Below are 20,940 nucleotides of genomic sequence, written 5' to 3' on the forward strand. Positions count from 1 at the left end.
GTCTCTGATTTACATGTACTGGACCTCAGTATAGGGCTGTTAATTGTTATATACAACGTTCCATCCACCCACACTAGTCTCGTCTACCAGCCAGCTCTACACACAGGTCACACCTGTATATTCCCAATAAAAAGCTTTTTGGAATTCAACTAATAATTATAGTGCAAATCATAGGTAGGCCAAAAGTACTGTATCAGCCATCATAAGGGAGGTATGAAGAATTCTGCTCTAGGTACCAAGGGATTTACCTGGGGCAGTTACACTGAACAAAAATATAAACGCAACATGCAACAATTTCAAAGATTTTACTGAGTTACAGTTCATATAAGGATATCAGCCAGTTAAAATAAGTTCATTAGGCCCTAATCTATGGATTTCACAACTGGGAATACAGATATGCATCTGTTGGTCACAGATGCAATAATAATAAAGTTAGGGGTGGATCAGAAAACCAGTCTCAGGTGTGACTGGGGCTATTGCGGTGACGTGTTACCGCCACTGGCAGTCATGAGTCATGACTGCAGTATCACCTTTCGCAGCAAGAGGCCGCATGCTCCTCAAACAGTGGTGGGTGCTTGGAGTGAAATAAGAGTATTCTACCCAAAAGGCGGGAAAGCGCCTTCCATTTGCTATTTGATAATGGGCCATTCGACATCAAAACGAATTTAACACAGTATTAGTAAAGACAATATTACATTGAGAATAGTCTGATGGGTGATAATATGATCACTTTATGAGAGAACAGTGTGTGCAGCCTGAAGCAAGGAACAGGGGGCAAGCTTTTTTTTGTGACTTTCTCAAGTCATCAATAGCCTATAGTCGCATCATGCAGCCTATTTATGTATTGATTTCTAAGACATTCTAAGGTTTGAATCAACACAACTAAAGTTGCCAAATAAATCTAAATCTAGCGTAACTCAGGAATGGGAAAAAATATATATTTTTTTTATTCAGCTAAATTTAATTATATTCTTCTTACTATAAAATCATATAGCAATATATGCATATCTTCTCTGCTAAATGAACAAGCCTACGCTATGTAGCCAGATAACATACAACAATAGCCCAACTCATATTCTGTTGATGTGAAATATAGTTTTTTTATTTTACTAGGCAAGTCAGTTAAGAACAAATTCTTATTTTCAATGACAGCCTAGGAACAGTGGGTTAACTGTCAGCTCAGGGATTTGAACTTGCAACCTTCCGGTTACTAGTCCAACGCTCTAACCACTAGGCTACCCTGCCACACTGATCTAAAATAGATCATGGATTGTTATATATTAAATTGATGTATTATTAAATTGGATTTATTGGAGACGCTAAATGTGTTTATGTTAATTATTGGTCAATTACCATGAGACCAAAAGTCTTGCATGACAAGAGCCAGCTGATAAATTGTCAGGACCGCCAGAGCACTAGTGTGTGAACACCATTTGCCTCATGCAGCACTACACATCTCTTTCGCATAGAGTTGATCAGGCTGTTGATTGTGGCCTGTGGAATAATGTCCCACGCTGGCATGAACTGGAATACGCTGTTGTACACGTAGATTCAGAACATCCCAAATGTGCTCAATAGGTGACATGTCTGGTGAGTATGCAGGGCACGGAAGAACTGGGACATTTTCAGCTTCCAGGAATTGTGTACAGATCCTTGCGACTATGCATTATGCTGAAACATGAGGTGATGGCGGTGGATGAATGGCACTACAATGGGCCTCAGGAGGATTACGTCGTAACTCTGTTCACAAATTGACATCAGCAAACCTCTCACCCACATGATACCATACAGCAATATGGCTGCCATCTTCCCGGTACAGTTGAAACCGGGATTTATCCATGAAGAGCAAACTCCTCCAGTGTGTTAGTCGCCATCAAAGTTGAGCATTTGCCCACTGAAGTGGGTTACATTGACAAACTGCAGTCAGGTCAAGACCCTGGTGAGGACGACGAGCACGCAGATGAGCTTCACTGAGACGGTTTCTGACAGTTTGTGCAGAAATTCCTCTGTTGTGAATACTCACAGTTTCATCAGCTACCCGAGTGGCTGGTCTCAGACGATCCCACAGGTGAAGAAGCCGGATGTGGAGGGCTGGTGTGGTTACACGGGGTCTGGTCTACGGTTGTGAGGCTGGGTTGGAAGGACTGCCAAATTGTCTAAAACTATGTTGGATGGGGCTTATGGTAGAGAAATTAACATTCGGTTCTCTGGCAACAGCTCTGGTGGACATTCCAGCAGTCAGCATGCCAATTGCACACTCCCACAAAACTTGAGACGACTTTGGCAATGTGTTGTGTGACAAAACGGCACATTTTAGAGTGGCCTTTTATTGTCCCCAGCACAAGGTGCACCTGTTTAATGATCATGCTGTTTAATCCGCTTCTTGATATGCCACACCTGTCAGGTAGATTATTTTTGCAAAGGAGAAATGCTCACAAATAGGAATGTAAAAAACATTTGCACAACATTTTAGAGAAATAATATTTTTCTACGTATGGGAAATGTCTAGTGTCTTTTATTTCAGCTCATAAAACATGGGACCAACACTTTACATGTTGCGTTTATATTTTTGTTCATTGTAGATATCAGGTGACCACACGAGCTGCTCTCTCTCCAGGGGAGGCTAGATGAGGGGACTGTATGGTGGTCAAGTGTAAGGTATGCTTCAGGCTGCATGTGTTAGTCTGCCCAGTGCAGAATATACCCTCACACACAGACCAATGTCTTCATTATGATAAAGTGGTCTGACTCAGCTCAAATGTCAGCAATGGCCACAGTTGTGGGAACTCCATTTTTGAGAAAAGTGAAATTATCTATTTGATTTTATCAATTTGTATGATAACTCTTTGGTGTGTTGTCAATCAGAGGTGTACCCTTTTCAATCTGAGTACAATCTGAGTTATTCAAACTGAGATCAGAGATTTTATGGAATGTGGTGAGTGGGTTGAGATTTCTTCAATGTTAGATGAATTGACCATTAGTTTAAAGTACATGCCTAGATGATTCATACTGTGAGTCACAGTTTATTTTGTTCACGTGATCATTTTTCATTTATGGAGTGATTAAGGGGATTTGAATTAAGGGGATTTGAGAGAGTATAAAAGATGCCCGATCACTGAAATGTTCAGTTCTCAAATTAACACAAAGATGAGCAAGGCACTGATTGGTAAATGACTGAATTTGACAATTGATTGGTAACTGATTCAATTGAACACATGTTGACTTTGACAGCTTTCCTGGCTTCTTTCTGACATGATGTAATTGTGGTATTGGTCTGTGTGTCGAATTCATTTTTTGCAGGTTATGTCACACTGGCTTTTGCAGTGTACCTTGCTGACAGCATTTCAACAATGCATAAGGGATGTCTCCAAAAAATGCAGGATGAGGCTATAAATGATATCATACCAAAATATAACATGGATGTAAGTCAGATTTCTAAAAGTTTGTTTCTTTGAGTGTATTAATTATCTTGTTGATATTAGGTTTGTACATTCTGAGATTCCATGAGGTTTGAAACACCTACGTGGTTTCATTTGCAGGCAATGTGGAAAACGCACTGTGGAAGTTGGAGACCGAAGCATTATAACAAGGTAAACTCTTAATATCCTATCGGTTGGATTTGACTTAGACCAAATGGTTTTTTTTCAATGACTTAAAGCCATCATATTATACATTTCATTTCACTTTGCAGACAATCCTGCCTAATTGCATTTTCAAATGGTCTCACTGCCCACTGCCCAGTGGAAAATGCGTTAATTACTCACAGATGAATATGGAGGAATTGAGGATGATACAATGTAGTTTGGCATCTTCTGCAAAGGTGAGTATTTTGAACATTCTTATCTGTCATATTTTCCATATTTGTCTGTCATTGTTATTGTTATGACAGACAGTAATCACATGGGGTTTCTCTGAAATCAAAGGTACAAATAGTATTGTCTTTGATTGTATGTTTGATTTTCACAGGGTGAAGAGTGTGGGAATCTGAACTTCATTCCGAAACGGCCATGTAAACATGCACAAGTTCCATGCAAGTTCTTGGAATGCTGGCAAATTTTTGTATCTGCAAACCTGATTGATATTTTTTTTTAATCATAGCCACATTTAAAACCAGCAGCAAAAAAAATAAATCAAATATCAATCAATTGTTTATCAAGCATTTTCTGTAAAAGTACTTATGCAACCTTCTTTGGTTAAATCTACCTATGTTCTATATGATTGCTTATTTTCAGATATTACATTTTTCATTTCAACGTATTTTTTATTTGGTTATTTCAGGTTTGCTTAATGATGTCTTATTTCTGTATTTAAACAATAAATAATAAACGTTTGATAATAAACACTGTAATACCGTATTTTGATTTAGCTACAACACAAAATATGGGGTGGTGGATTAATTCATTATTTTATTCTCAATAGACACACACGGCAATATATTCTTTACTATACTAATAATTTATCAGACCGTTTTCAAGATTTTGTTGATACTTTTATTTGCAATATAATAGAGATTGAGAGGGGTAGATATTTATGGAGGGAATATCAGGGAATTTATCACGCGGAAGTTATAATTCTCTTAAATCCAGTCTATCGGACACATTTCAGTGTTACACAAGATGTGTTCACGCTTTGAAAACATTGAAGAACCACAGGAACAACGTTATTCTGCCTGCCGTTTTTAAATAGATTACGAAAAAGGTCTCTACATTTGATAAAGCATTACTTGATATACATCAACCTAAAACATGCCTGTGGGTAGTAAAAAGGGAAGCGTTATATTTTCAGGCTTCAGAAAATTGGGACTGTATTCGAATCACCTCTCACACGTGGTACGGTATCATAAGAAACATCGAGAATTCTACATTGTAACAGCCGTGGGAAACTGTTTCCACACGTACAATGTAAGTACTTATGTTGATAAATGTAACGATAAAGTTAGCTATTTACTTGTCACATAGCAATCATTTAAAACATATGATGATAGTGTCTTTGCCATTTCCTGATGTCAACTAGATCGATGAAACAACATAGCTAAAGGATGTGCCACGAATGCAATGCCAGATTTTGAGGGCAGCCTTTTCTAAAATAACGTTATCTACCCTTACGAAAGAAGATTGCAGTCAGAGTGCACAGTATGCTGCAAATACTGCGCCCAAAATACCACAGTAGACTTCAGTTACTGCACAGTTACTGTAGTTTCAAAACTGCTAGATGTTTTTGTAAGAGTACATTTAGTTATTTGATAGCTCGCTAATTCTCATATTATAATCGGAGTGGTTATTCAGTGGTCCTATTGGTGATCATCATTAGTTCTGTAGCCATAACAGTGACTAAAAAGACAAGTTATCATCAGTTCACCTTTTTGCACGTTCCATTGTCCATTGTTTTGTTTGGTAACCATTTGCAATGTTACAGGTCAAGAAACTTGGAATCGTTGCTGTCAGTAAGTAGGACTCCATGTATATTTATGTAGTTTAATTTAAAGGTAGTCTTTGAGATATGATGACATCATCTTACACAGTGGGACATCCTCCCTACAGAAATCAACAGCAATCAAATGCATATCTGCCAAAAGAGCCACTGTTTGCTCTTCCTAATGTGGGCTTGTGTCAAGGGAGGGCATACATCGGGAAGATTGGATTCTGTTGATGTCTGTAAGAGTTTCCTGACTGTGTATTACGATCACTCATATCACTAAGTCTAGCTCCCTTATTAATTCACCGGTGTTACAGTTTCAAACAATTTTACTGTAGATTAAGGAATGTATGAATTTTCCCAAGGTAATGCACTTCCAGAGGACATATCATGCCTAGCGGCTGATCGGATGCTGGTTTATGTTGCAATTGGGGGAAAAGTATCAGCATTTGCCAGGAACAAAGAGGTGAAGTATCCATTCCATCACTTATATAATGAATATATTATATGATTTTTTTTTTTTTTTAAGACAATGATATCAATCTATTTAGGCCACCTACTTGTCATGACACGAGGCTAGCTGAGGGCACACACTCGCTTTAGCTTAAATGTTACGTTGACTTAGAGTGAATGCCATTGCTTATAGTAAACTGACTGTGAGATTCTTGCGTCTATCCAGGTCGTTCACATGTACACAGGCCATGGAGCTGATGTTCACCTCCTGCTGCCTTTTGGGGATCACATCATTTCTGTAGACCGAGACAGTACTGTCATTGTTTGGGACGTGGAGTCAGAGGGTTTGTGTTGCAAAAATAATGCAGAACTGATCATTAGGATCATTGTTGAGTTTATCTGTTTCAATGAACCTAGAGTTGAACATGTTTTGGTAAATTGATTGTTTTGAAATGAAGATCAGTAGTTTTTCATTTTCCAGTCAAACCAGTTTTTGTGAAGTCAATTAAATAGTTTTGTTCTCTTGTGCTTGTTTGTCCCACAGAGGAGTACCTGCAGATAACATTTGACAAAGTGTCATTTGAGGTGTCTGCTGTAATGCACCCAAGCACTTACCTGAACAAGATCCTGTTTGGGAGTAGCCAAGGAGGTCTCCAGCTCTGGAATGTCAAATCCAAGTATGGTCATTAATGTAGTTTTAAAATATTTTGAACTAAAAAGTATTGGTTGATAATTGAATTATAATTTGTTTGTGAAATCATAAAACTGAATGAAGGACAGAACAACCAACGATCTGCATTAATGCAATTGTTATAGTGTGCTTTGTCAAAGTTTGGTCTTAAATGTAGGAATGTTTGCCATGTTCTCTGTGCTCATTAGGTGCATTTCTTTTGTGTCTTAGCAAGCTTCTGTACACCTTCACTGGGTGGCCATCAGGAGTTACAGTGCTTCAGCAGGTTGGTTAAAATACCATTTTACTTTTCTCAAAGCTGAAAGTTTTTAGGTTGAGGAACAGTCAAGCAAACACATTCAACTCCTTTCAAATACTGTATAGAATGAAGGTACTGTGTAGCCTACATTCTGACTCGGGAAGACATGCAGGCAGAGGTGTAGGCGTAGGTTATTGACCATAATTAAATTATCAATAAAGCATAGCCTACGCTATACCCTGCTGTATTCAGTCACCCATAACAAACCATCTAATGTGATTTCGACATTACAGACCAAATAGTCTTGTAGACCTACGGAAATCCACGACTCTTGCATTTTACCATGCGACTCTACACATAATAAACCGTAGGCCTATGTAGCGTTAATAATCACAATAGGCAGCCGTAGACTAGAACAGCGGACAAGTAAAAATCTGTCCTTCTGCCCCTGAACAAGGCACTGTTCATAGGCCGTCATTGTAAATAAGAAATTGTTCTTAACTGACTTGCCTAGTTAAATAAAGAAATAAATAAAAAATGTCTTAGCGGAGTTAGAGTGCGAAGTGAGGTGTTTCATGATTTCTAAAAGTGTTGAATAAAAACAGCATTTTAGTGCTGATCATTGTCTCTGATTGTACTCAAACTGTCTTTAAGGCCCTTGATTAGATCAATGCAATGTGATTGATATAGAGGGGAACTTGAGGCCCTTATAGGCAAAATACTTATATCAAATGACTTGGAAAATGCTCCAACGTCCTCTTCTATATATTTATATTATATTTCGGTGCAGGTACTCCTCAGTACTTTTGAGATAATATTCTATAAAAGGTGCAGGAACTCAAGCAGAAGAAAATTTGAGGTGCTGATATATATTTCCTGTGAGCCCCTGACTAAGTCGAGTACTGTGCTTAAGTTTAAAGACAGAGCATTTCGCTCAAAGACATTATTTATCTGATTGGGTGGGCCTGGCTCCCCAGTGGGTGCTGTGCCTGAGCCCCCGCATACAGGTAACTGCCAAAATAAAGGAAACCCCAACGGCCACCACGAGCCAGTACAGCTTCAATGCACCTTGGCATAGATTCTACATCTGTCTGGAACTGTATGGGAGCGATGTGACACCATTGTTCCGCGGGTGGCTTTATTTGGCCTCCTAAGTTTAATGAGCAAAACATTTTTATAACATTTTAAAACACCAGAAAATCAGCTCCAGGTGATTTTTATTTGGGAAATCTGTTCCCAAGTATTCCCACGCATAATTGAAAGAAGTGATTGTATACAATGTAAGCAAGGTTTGAAATTATTATGTGTCAGTCAAATATTATATTGGTTTTGACTTCTTGCGGTCAATTTGCAGTCTTAAAATTACTTTTAATTGTCCCCCATCCAACCATCCTCTCAAGAAAAGATCAGCCTGCGGCTGAATCTAGTTGATGATCCCTGGTATACACTGTTTGGGATCTACTGTGTAGAAAAGTTGGCTAGTGTGCAATCAGAAATTCAATGTGTGGGCCTCCTGAGTTTCGCAGTGTTCTAAGACTCTGCCGCAGCCGGCCGTGACCAGGAGACCCATGGGGCGGCGCACAATTGGCCCAGCGTCGTTAGGGGAGGGTTTGGCCTGCAGGGATATCCTTGTCCCATCGCGCACTAGCGACTCCTGGTGGCGTGCCTGCCGCAGTGCACGCTGACACGGTCGCCGGGTGCACGGTGTTTCCTCCAACACATTGGTGCGGTTGGCTTCCGGGTTAAGTGGGCACTGTGTCAAGAAGCAGTGCGGCTTGGTTGGGTTGTGTTTTGGAGGACGCACGGCTCTCGACCTTCGCCTCTCCCGAGTCTGCGGGAGTTGCAGAGATGAGACAAGACTATAACAACCAATTGGATACCACAAAATTGGGGAGGAAAGGGGTAAATGTTTTTTTTAAATGAAAAAATCAATGTGTTTCCTGTCGAGCTTAGCTCTCTCTCACCCATTTCCTCTAACCCCCCCCCCCCCCCTCAGACCCCAGCTGTGGACGTTGTAGGAGTTGGCCTATCATCGGGTCAGATCATCATCCACAACATCAAGTTTGATGAGTCACTGATGAAGTTCCAGCAAGACTGGGGCCCAGTCACTTCCCTTTCCTTCAGAACAGGTGACATCCCCAATTGAACGAGGTGTTGTCTTTATGATTATAATGATAAACACAACATTGTGTGGCTTCATTTTGTGTCTGGTGTGTCACTGCTTTGCGTCCAATATAATAAATAAAATGTTTACTCACCTCTTAACACTTGGATGTGATTGTCTTCTAGATGGCCATCCAGTAATGGCGGCTGGTAGTCCTATTGGACATATTGGGCTGTGGGATCTGGAGGAGAAGAAGCTTGTTTGTCAGATGAGAGATGCCCACAACACAGCTATCGCTGGACTAACATTCCTCCATGGCGAGCCTCTTCTCATCACCAATGGGGCTGATAACGGCATTCGGGTTAGTGTTACTTAAATTGTGTCATTCACTAGAGGGCGGCACTGTACAATTGCTGCAAAAAAATTTTTTTTACAAAAGTTTTATTTTTTACTACACATCTTAAAGAAGGGGTGTCAAACATACTGCCACATTTTCACTTGAAACTGTGTGGAAATTATTGTGTCTACGTTAATTTCTTGACTGTCCAGCTTGCTAATAGCCCCCCGGCTATAGACCGAATGCGGCCCCCGGGTAAAATTTGTTTGACACCCCTGTCTTAAAGCTTGTATTTGCAAATCTCAAGTTGCAAATTCAGCTCTGCTAACACATTCTCGTACCAACATATTTAACTAGGCAAGTCAGTTAAGAACAATTCTTATTTACAATGACGGCCAAACCCGGACGACGCTGGGCCAATTGTGCGCCACCCTATGGGACTCCCAATCACGGCCGGATGTGATTGTCCTGGATTCCATCCAGGGACTGTAGTGACGCCTTCTTTCACTGAGATGCAGAGCCTTAGACTGCTGCGTTACTCGGGAGCCCTCAAGATTTGGTCTTCAACCATAGAGTTTTGAATGATCAGTCATATTCCTCAGGTGTGGATCTTTGACACGGCGGGGGGAGGAGGCCGTCTACTCAGGAGTCGTCTGGGACACAGCGCCCCGCCCACTAAGGTCCGGCACCACGGCCTGAACGGACATCACATTCTCAGTGCTGGTATGTGTGACTTGCTTTATCAGGCAGTTGTATAAGGCATCTATGGGTTTTTTTCTTCTCTCTAATCCGCTGTACTCTTTCTTTTTCTAAGGTCAAGATGGTACTCTGCAGTCGTTCTCCACTGTTCATGAGAGGTTCAACAGGAGTTTAGGACATGGTACAATTAAATGTTTTCTGTTGTAGGAAAAATTGTTGTTATGGACTATGAGCTGTCAATTTGAGTACTGTTTACCTGCATGAATCCTTGTTTGCTCTATTCTTCATGACAATAAACCAATTGGTAACTAGGTTCCATCAACAAGAAGAAATCCAAAAAGAAAAGCTTGAGGTATGACAAACTAAAGCTTCCTGCCATCACCACTTTCGCCTCAGGTATGTTTAGCAACAACAACAAAAAACTCTAAACAAGTCAGTTTTTCCTGTAGAACTTTTATCATTGAATGGGATTTAATTTGTTAAAACGTTTGTTTTTTCGGATTCTATGTGGGATGTAGAAAGTGCCCGCCAGAGTGATTGGGACAGTATAGTGGCGTGTCATCGAGGGTACCTCATGACGACCACCTGGAACTATCAGAAGGGCGGCATGGGAGCACACAAGCTGGAGCCGAAACGCTTCAACAAGAACCGCGCTCTCAGCGTCCATGCTACGGTAGCTAAATATGTGTAAAATGTGTTGTTTTTAGTGTCAAATGAACCCAAATTATTTGATGAGTTAGTTTATAACACAAAGTTTATTACACATTTTGAAACAAACATAATGTATGCGCTATTTATGTTGTTAAAATGTGCACTTTCGCCTCAGGCGGTAGATATCACATCTTGTGGTAACTTCGTGGTGATAGGACTCTCATCTGGACATATTGACGTTTACAACATGCAGTCTGGCATGCATAGAGGTCAATATGGAGAGGACGAAGGTAAGTACCCCCAGAAAAACAATTACCGATGTATATTTGGCTCGTGCTTTCCGTGAAAGATTCAGCTTCATTCGTCCCATCTCTGACCCTGTAGCTCACAGCGGGGCGGTGCGCGGTGTGTCGGTGGATGGGCTCAACCAGCTGACCGTGAGTGCCGGAGCTGACAAACTGGTCAACATCTGGAAGTTCAAATCTAGGAAGCTGGTCCTCTCCATTGACCTGGGCACCTCGCCCGCCACCACACACTTGCACCGGGACAGGTACGGGACAGATAACACCACAGGGAGGAATAGCACTGACACGACTGCACGTCTTCCAACTGATTTTTAGTTTTCACGTGGTTATAACATAGCTGAAGGAAAGTGTCTGATTGTAGTCTTTTCTGTCCCTGGTAAAGTGGGATGTTTGCCATCGCGCTGGACGACTTCACTCTCAATGTTCTAGACATGGAGACCAAGAGGATTGTCCGCAAGTTCTCTGGCCATCGAGGACAGGTCAATGACATGGTGGGTCGTTATCTTTCTTGATCTCCCTTTCTGTTTTTTTTACTCTCGATTTTGATCTCACCCCCTCTTTCCTTCATATCTTTTTGAGTACTGATTATTTTTCTCGTCTGACGTTTCTCCTCAGGCTTTCAGTCCAGATGGTCGCTGGTTGATAACGGCAGCCATGGACTGTACTATCAGGACATGGGACCTTCCCTCTGGCTGGTAAGACTAATCCTTCCTCTTCTGGAGCAGCTTCTCGTCATTTCCTCTTGCCATAACCTGAAATCGTTAAGATTACTTTTGTTCAGATTCTTTAAAAAAAAGGGGGGCTTTATCAAAAATGTAGTTTATCAATGAATCTCCTTCAAGTGCTCTGCAGGGGAATTTCCCTCTCAGCCTTCAGTAATTGACTTGATTTATTCTCTTTCTTTTTTTCTGTCACTGTTAACTTTCTTTCCTAGCCTGGTGGACTGCTTCTTGGTCGACTTTGCTGCAGTCAGTCTGACCATGTCACCCACAGGGGACTTTCTAGCCTCCTCCCATGTCGACAACTTGGGGATCTACTTATGGTAAGACTCACCACCACATCAAAGAAAGACTGTGTGGTGGGTGGAGTCAATGATTATCTGAGGTTATGTCATTATTACGGAACCTAACCTGCTGGTTAATGTTCACACTAACAGTGAACCAAGCATTAGATGATAAAGGAACAATCTTGATTTGCTTAGTCTTTAGTAGTAACATGGTCAATTGTTACAGCATCTATTCAATTGAATAGTTATTTATGAAGGATTTTAGTTATTTCCTTGTATTCAAGTAGTTTTCTGTGACACAGTGTGTTGCATGTATATTGAGTAGTAGTATCACATCCAGTATAATACTATTCAGGATAGTAACTCGTAGTATTCAGCAATAATATTAATAATGTATGACATTTACCAGGCGCTTTTACCCAAAGTGACTTAGTCATGTGTGCATACATTTTACGTACGGCAGGTCCCGGGAATTGAACCCACTATCCTGGCATTGCAAGCGCCATGCTCTACCAACAGAGCTACAGAGCACAACATCATAGTAGTATTCAGTATTAGTAATTCAATTGAGTACAGGCCCAGCTGAATGAACAACAAAGACCGAAAGCAATATGACATTTTCTGAAATAGTTTTGGGGGAATGGTTTCTTCTCCGAGGGAAGATCCTCGGAGCTAGATGACATGATGACGGGTTGCCCTATGCGGGGCTGCTGGCATCGAAGCCCTCTCCCGCTGGAGGAAAGGAGTTCCCGTGACGGGCCTTAAGGTTATAATAGCCATTGGTGGCGGATGGTTGTTGAAAACTGCACGTGAGCGAACGGGATTAAGTTGACATATATAAATACATCCCAACATTTGCACCCATTGGTTGAGAGAGAGGAAGGTGATACGTGCGAGATTGAGCCCACAGGTTAGACGGCACGTGTGAGGAATGTGCATCATTGTGCCGTGGTCCTAGGCTCTACGGTCAGGAGGTGATTGACATTCCACTAATGGCTAACAGGGAAGAGGAGAAACGGGACACTATGCTGATGCTGATTAGTTTTGTATTCATTCCCACTATGCCCCTAGGATAGGAAATAAAGTGACTTCTGTTTACTGGATGACGTATATATGACCAGGCTTCCTGATTTTGAACATTACTACATTAGTGTTATTGTTGAGTGAGCATCCCATGTTGAGTGAATTCCATATGGTTGTGTTTCCAGGTCCAACAACACGCTGTGCAGTATGGTGTCGCTGCGCCCCCTGCCTGCAGATTACGAGCCCACCGGGATCATGCTGCCAGGAACCTGTTCCAGCCAAGGTACCTACTGAACAGCCACTGTACCCATGTAGCACTTACTCTGTACCGGGCACGGGGAGCTCGAAAGTCCCCCACACCATCTGGACTGGCACATGTAACAGTGGTACCAGCCAATTATTCAAGCGGTCCTTTTGAATATTTTCTAGATATTGGTGGAGAAAAACAATACTGTGCCGTAATGTGTGTGGCAGAGTACTGTACATTCAAACATTCAAATGCTTGAAATAGCCTTTCTGGAGCTTAAGCAATATTAGATGGTAGTTGATGGTATCCGTTGCCAAAGAAACATTAGTTTTCTTCTGTAGATGAAGAGGGAGAGGGAGATGCTGATCTCAACACTGAGATGATAGAATATGAGTCTCCTGAGCAACTGGACGAGCAGCTGGTCACCCTCTCTCTGCTGGCCGACTCTCGCTGGAAGAACCTGCTGCACCTCGACATCATCAAGGTGAGCATGTCACACTGTGGTTGTCTGCGGAGGGAAAACGGGTCAGCTACAGGGTCTCAAGCCCAGGTTGTCTGTGCGACTCAAGACTGTCTTAGCCCTCTGAGCTAAACCCAAGGCAACACATTTCTCCTTACACTTGCAGTGACTGACGACACGTGTGGTAATATCATTATCATCGCTTCATAAGACAGACTTTCACAGTGCTCATATATTTTGCTTTCGTTATGTCGGACTGAAATGAGATTGGTGTTTTCCCCTTTCACATATAGAAACGGAACAAACCCATGGAGCCCCCCAAGGTTCCAAAGGCTGCCCCCTTCTTTATGCCCACCATCCCAGGACTAATACCACAGTTCGCCCCCTCTGAAGGCTCCAACCAGGGGGAACAGGTGAGAGAAGTTAGCTACTTCTTCAAGTTCTGATAATAAACAGAACTCCATGAATGACCCTGAAACCACACTGTAAAATCCATTTTTATAAACATTTTCTTTTTTTAAACATGAATGTAAATTACAGGAGCTGGAATCCTTAATGTTGAAACTGCCATGTCTGTTTGCGATGTTGAAATCAAAAGTCAAGTCCAATTGTATTTGTCACATGCGCCGTATACAATAGCAGGACCTGCCAACATGCACGCATTTTGCTTACCAGCTGCGCAATTCTCTGTCCATGTACGAGATCCGAGTTAAAAGTACGCAGAAATGAATAGGGACTGATTATTATATATATATATATTGATTTTTTTAAAACAACATTTGAATAACAAATAAACCCGCTGAGTAAATCTAACCTATTCTTGAGCTGCAACACCCAGGTGTCTACGGAGTTTGTGTCAACGGACGCGGAGATGAATAAAATCATTATTGGACGTAGCTACCCCGTGTCTGCCCCTCCTCCTGTTTGATGGGATGCTGAGTTTGCCGACTGTCAGCTGTACGTAAACACACGGGCAAGTCCCTTTTCGACTCTGTGTTGTTGTGGAAAGGTAAACACTAATTGTTTCAAGCTAACATTAGCAAACATAGGATGGACATTCAGTGGGCTCTAAAGTGCCAGCAGTTCACTCGCATTTTCTTGCGAAAGAAATGAAATGCAAATGCGAAAAGGAACTGGTCGCATTTGTTGTGAGAGTGATAGACATTCAATTCTGCGTCCCATTAGTTGCATTTTCCACGTAACATTACGAGGATCACGCAACCTGATGGACTGTGACTGAAATGATGATCCATGTCAGAAAAAGCATTTACAAAAGTATAATCCCAAATAAATATAAACATCTTGGCATTAAATGGGAGTCGGGAGTTTAGAAGACGGCGCGATGAAGAATGAATGAGTGTCCTGTATTAGCTATAGAGGCAATGCTTCTAAAAGGTCTTTGCACTAGATTTGAGATTTGATCCATTTCGAAAATCTGAAATGATGTATGTGCTGCAAAGAAATCCAATGGGAACCTTCACATAGGCTGAAACACTGCCAAGACTGCCAAGATCCCATCCCTCAACTTTTTCATGCTATCCCTGCATTATTTCTGAGGGAGCCTCTGTTGATCTGGTGGAAGATGAGTTCAGGCAGCAACCTTTTGAGCAGAGGCTGGTCAACATGCGCACGGATCAGGCCTGGAGAGAAATCTGCACAATGAAAAGGCGGGGCAGCCTGGTCTATTCCCACCTTTCGACTGTGATGCTGTGCATATTGGTCATATTCCACTGCAATGCAGACTGCAAACAAATATTCAGTCTCATTTCCAAGGACAAAACCCAGTACAGAGCCTCCCCCAGTACAGACATGCTGAGTGCCCTCGTTACCAAGGTTTCAATGATTGCCAGAGGAACTGTTTGCCACGGAGAAGTCTATCCTGGTGCCCTGCTGCGTGAGGCTAAGTCTGCTAGCTGCCAGGCAAATCTGTCTAGGAAATGATTTCCTGAACATTTTGAAGCTCTCCAGAAGATTTGTTCACTGCTTCCTATCATAGCCTTTTCCTTTTACATGTTTATTTCATACTGATTCTCTGCTTCAAACATTTGTTGTTCTTATCAGAGTTTTTTTTTTAAAATGTATTCCCATGGATAAGACGTTTGTACATTTTGTACTTAAACAAATAACTTGTTATTATATGCTTAATTATTTTTTTTAACTCCAAGAATAAAAGCCCTTTGTGTTTTTTCTAATTACATTTTGTTAGTGACTTTTACCATATGTGTAACTGGAATGCTGTCAAAGTATTCCAACCTTTTTATCGACTTGATTTTGGAACAACTCTATAATTGCGATCAGACTCACGAACAGCGCGCACACGTGCGGGGGAAGGAACCCCAATTCGGGGAGTGCTACGAGCGCAAGTTGAATTTCCAATTTGCCGCGTGCGTCTGGTACTCTAAAAAGTTGGACAGGTTTGGCAGGTCTGCAATAGGTGTAGACCGTACAGTGAAATGCTTACTTACAAGCCCTTAACCAACAATGCAGTTTTAAGAAAAAATACATGGGGTACTGGTACAGAGTCTATGTGCGAGGGCACCGGTTAGTCGAGGTAATGTACATGTAGGTAGAGTTAATATGCATAGATAATAAACAGAGTAGCAGCAGTGTAAAGTGGGGGTAAAATGCAAATAGTCCGGGTAGCCATTTAATTAGTTCTGTTCAGGAGTCTTATGGCTTGAGGGTATAAGCTGTTTAGATGCCTCTTGGACCTAGACTTGGTGCTCCGGTACCGCTTCCCATGCGGTAGCAGAGAGAACAGTCTATGACTAGGGTGGCTGGGGTCTTTGATAATTTTTAGGGCCTTCCTCTGACACCGCCTGGTGTAGAGGTCCTGGATGGCAGGAAGCTTGGCCCCAGGGATGTACAGGGCCATACGCACTACCCTCTGTAGTGCCTTGCGGTCGGAGGCCAAGCTGTTGCCATACTAGGCAGTGATGCAACCATGCTCTTTGGTGCAGGTGTAGAACCTTTTGAGGATCTGAGGACCCATGCCAAATCTTTTCAGTCTCGTGTTTTGTCGTGCCCTGCCCTTCACGATTGTCTTGGTGTGCTTGGAACATGTTAGTTTGTTGGTGATGTGGACAACAAGGAACTTGAAGCTCCACTACAACCCCCGTCGATGAGAATGTGGGCGTGCTCGGTCCTCCTTTTCCTGTAGTCCACAATCATCTCGTTTGTCTTGATCATGTTGAGGGAGAGGTTGTTGTCCTGGCACCACACGGCCAGGTTGCTTACCTCCTCCCTGTAGGCTGTCTTGTCATTGTCGGTGATCAGGCCTACCACTGTTGTGTCATCGGCAAACTTAATGATGGTGTTGGAGTTATGCCTTGCCATGCGGTCATGAGTGAACAGGCAGTACAGGAGGGGACTGAGGGGCCCCCGTATTGAGGATCAGCGTGGCGGATGTGTTGTTACCTTCCCAGGGTCCTTAGCTTAGTGATTGGCTTTGAGGGCACTATGGTGTTGAACGCTGAGCTGTAGTCAATAAATAGCATTCTCACGTAGGTGTTCCTTTTGTCCAGGTGTGAAAGGTCAGTGTGGAGTGCAAAAAGATTGCATCATCTGTGGATCTGTTTGGGCGGTATGCAAATTGGAGTGGGTCTAGGGTTTCTGGGATAATGGTGTTGATGTGAGCCATGACCAGCCTTTCAAAGCACTTCATGGCTACAGATGTGAGTGCTATAGGTCGGTAGTCATTTAGGCAGGTTACCTTCGTGTTCTTGGGCACAGGGACTATGGTGGTCTGCTTGAAACATGTGGGTATTACAGACTCAGGCAGGGAGAGGTTGAAACTGTCAGTGAAGACCCTTGCCTGTTGGTAAGTGCATGCTCGGAGTTCACGTAATGGTAATCTGTCTGGCCCTGCGGCCTTGTGAATGTTGACCTGTTTAAAGGTCTTACTCACATCAGCTACGGAGAGCGTCATCACACAGCCGTCCGGAACAGCTGATGCTGTCATGCATGTTTCAGTGTTACTTGCCTCGAAGCGAGCATAGAAGTAATTTAGCTTGTCTGGTAAGCTCGTGTTAATGGGCAGCTCGCGGCTGTGCTTCCCTTTGTAGTCTAATAGTTTGCAAGCCCTGCCACATCTGACGAGCATCGGAGCCGATGTAATATGATTCGATCTTAGTCCTTTATTGATGCTTTTACAGTTTGATAGTTCGTTGGAGGGCATAGCAGGATTTCTTATAAGCTTCCGGGTTAGAGTCCCGCTCCTTGAAAGCGGCAGCTCTACCCTTTAGCTCAATGCGGATGTTGTCTGTAATCCATGGCTTCTGGTTGGGGTATGTACTTACGGTCACTGAAGGGACGATGTCATCGATGCACTTATTGATGAAGCCAGTGACTGATGTGGTGTACTCTATGCTTCTCTGTGTGTGGAGTAAAAGTGGTCGAGTTTTCTTTTTTCACAGTCAAAGATTGTGAATTTTGGAGTCCTGGCACAGAAGTCCCATTTCTACCAACAGCTAGAATCTGCTATGCTCAGCAACAAATGTAAGTCTGAATCTCACTTACCTAGCTATTACTCACCGCACCTCTTTGCAAGCATAGCAATTCCTCTAACCCCAAATCAATTCTGAGGCCATAAAAACTCAAGAATATCTTTTGGAATCACAATACTTGGGCCTACTGCTATGAAGTCAAGGCATTAGCATGCGCACTAACTAAAGTATTATTTGGCAAGACTTTGCCATTTGAAAATGGCATGTACCTCAGGCCAATACAATGAATAACCCCTCCTCGTCATCGTTTCCTCCAGATAATGACCCTGTGGGGTTGCTGAAAGAGATGGGTCCGTCTGGGATTGATGCTGAACTCCGAGGCCTGGCCCCTGATATGGGTGGAGATGTCTCCGTCTTACAAGGTTTCCTGAAGATGGTGGCCAGCATGCTGGACTCCAAGAGAGACTTTGATCTGGCACAGGCCTACCTGGCTCTCTTCCTAAAGGTAACCACATAAATATCAAAGTCACTAACACTGCACGTTTAATCAGCTGCTGTTATACCAGGGGTCGCGTTAGTTCACAACTGTATTTTCAAAATGCTGTATTTCATTTATTTTAATTTTTTAAATGCCTGTGTTTAATATTGAAAGTTTTTTTTTTTTTTGTTTGTTTTTTTTTTGCTTCACATAGTGATCAAGGCCGTGCAATTATAGTTTACCATCACAGAAAATACATTAGTGGGACATATTCCGTGGAAAATAGCTTCATTTTCATCAGATGACTACAGAAGTGCAATGCTATTTGGCTAGTCGTAAATGAGAAAGGTATTTTTTGCAAAAAAATTATACATGGCCATCATATTTATCATAGAAAGAATGTAGCCAGCTACATTTCCTAATGTTTTGCCTGAAGTGAATCTTAATTTTACAGGAGAAACTGAGAAAAGTACCAGAGAAAATAGCTACACATCAGTCAGAGCGCTGTCTGCTGATAGAATTCCCATTCGTGAATTCTCATCTGAGTGGAGAAGTGCAACTGAAGCACAAAATCAGTCTGATGCCGAGCAGAAATTACAATAAGGAGCATTTTAGATCTGGTTTACAAAACACAGCAAGATATTTCTTTTTGCGTTTGATCTATTTTTCTGGGTGAAAAATACAGAGTTCTGCGTTAATGCAACCACTGTATACCTGTGTAAAAACAGTTTATTTTTTAATTTAATCTACATTTGATTGATTTTGTTGTTTTTATTGTTACGTTTTCGTCCAATGTTATTCCTACAGTAATTGTATCGTTGTTACAAAGGTATAAGAGCAGCTTAATGGTATCAACAGATGCCACTAGATGAAGGGGAAAGTTGTTTTCTGTTGCATTGACTGTCATCCACTTACATCTGCAGCCAGCAGATGGCATCAGAACATTATGATTGGAAAGAAAAAAACAGAAACGTACAAATTCTCTGATACACAACGCCCTATTCGATCAAAACTAATACCCAGATTCCCTGTAGAAGAAGTCCAATAAAAAATGTAACAAGAAAACATGTTTGACTTGATACGCAGTTCTATTGTTTCCCTCTTAAAATACAATATATTTAGTTGAGTACCTTCATTCAAATTGCATCTCTACAGAACATGAAGAATGATGTTTGTCTTCACAGCACCACAGGCATGTTCTGAGGGCAAATAACAAGTGTGTGTTCATGTATGGCTAGACTTACATCCATCGCTAACCCTGGTTCGTCTCTCTCTCTAGCTGCATCTTAGACTGATCTCCCAGGAACCAGGGCTGATGGAGGAGGCATCTAAAGTATCAGAGAAACTGGAGGAGACGTGGACATCCATGCAGACACTTTTCAATCAGAGCCTGTGTTTGCTGTCATACACCAAGAGTGCACTGCTTTGAAGCGTACCTCTCCCAGTGTTGTTTTTCACCATAAAAGTGACGTATAAATCTCTATACAGTGTTCTCGGCGCAAGTATCACAGTTGATGCAAGACAAATTGGTCACATTTTATATGAAGTGCTCTCATAATGGTTGAAAACCTGATGTAACCGTTTCAAATAAACATGGATTGTTATCATTGTATTTGTTCACTTTGTTTGTTCCTTTGGTCTGCTTTAGTTTGCTTTGTTCCCTGCGGTCTCAATAGATAAGAGGATAAAGCTCAGGTGCATCCTGTTTCCATTGATCATTCTTGAGACGTTTCTACATCTTGATTGGAGTCCACCTGTGGTACATTCAATTGATTAGACATGATTTGGAAAGGCACACACTTGTCTATACTAGAGTTTCCCCATCATCAATCTATACATAATACCCCATAATGACAAAGCAAAAGGTTTTTTAGATTAAAAAAATAATAATAAATGAAAAACATTTACATAAGTATTCAGACCCTTTACTCAGTACTTTGTTGAAGCAACTTTGGCAGCGATTACAGCCTCGAGTCTTGGGTATGATGCTACAAGCTCGGCACACCTGTTTTTGGGGAGTTTCTCTTCAGAGCAGATCCTCTCAAGCTCTGTCAGGTTTGATTGGGAGCGTTGCTGCACGGCAATTTTCAGATTTCCCCAGAGATATTCGATCAGGTTCAAGTCCGGGCTCTGGCTCGGACACTTAAAGACTTTCAGAGACTTGTCCCGAAGCCACTTTTGTGTTGTCTTGGCTGTGTGCTTAGGATTGTTGTCCTGTTCAAAGGTAAACCTTCACCCCAGTTGGAGGTCCTGAGCACTCTGGAGCAGGTTTTCATCACGGATCTCTCTGTACTTTGCTCCGTTCATCTTTCCCTCGATCCTGACTAGTTTCCCAGTACCTGCCGCTGAAAAACATCCCCACAGCATGATGCCGCCCCCACCATGCTT

The 20,940-nt window shown here is 42.0% G+C and overlaps 1 protein-coding gene across 2 annotated transcripts; it reads left to right on the plus strand.

Annotated features, from left to right (window-relative positions):
• The first annotated feature begins 4,513 nt into the window (after positions 1–4,513).
• wdr36 (WD repeat domain 36) lies at positions 4,514–20,162 on the plus strand. Of its 2 annotated transcripts, XM_090234922.1 has the most exons (24): positions 4,593–4,698; positions 4,786–4,901; positions 5,416–5,443; positions 5,781–5,881; positions 6,095–6,212; positions 6,413–6,545; positions 6,770–6,824; positions 8,794–8,926; positions 9,087–9,262; positions 9,841–9,961; positions 10,053–10,118; positions 10,250–10,333; positions 10,456–10,610; positions 10,764–10,878; positions 10,973–11,138; positions 11,276–11,384; positions 11,509–11,588; positions 11,828–11,935; positions 13,108–13,205; positions 13,511–13,653; positions 13,923–14,042; positions 18,045–18,126; positions 18,392–18,579; positions 19,832–20,162. In XM_090234922.1, exons 4-24 carry the CDS (start codon positions 5,825–5,827, stop codon positions 19,979–19,981), a joined length of 2,457 nt encoding a protein of 818 aa, XP_090091048.1. In that variant the 5' UTR covers positions 4,593–4,698; positions 4,786–4,901; positions 5,416–5,443; positions 5,781–5,824; the 3' UTR covers positions 19,982–20,162. The 2 variants fall into 2 exon arrangements, with proteins under 2 accessions (XP_021458663.2, XP_090091048.1); XM_021602988.3 differs by having other exon boundaries at positions 4,514–4,901.
• The last annotated feature ends 778 nt before the right edge of the window (positions 20,163–20,940 follow it).

This window comes from Oncorhynchus mykiss, chromosome 5 (genome assembly GCF_057628025.1).
Source record: "Oncorhynchus mykiss isolate SJ-2025 chromosome 5, ASM5762802v1, whole genome shotgun sequence".
Classification (NCBI taxonomy): domain Eukaryota; kingdom Metazoa; phylum Chordata; class Actinopteri; order Salmoniformes; family Salmonidae; genus Oncorhynchus; species Oncorhynchus mykiss.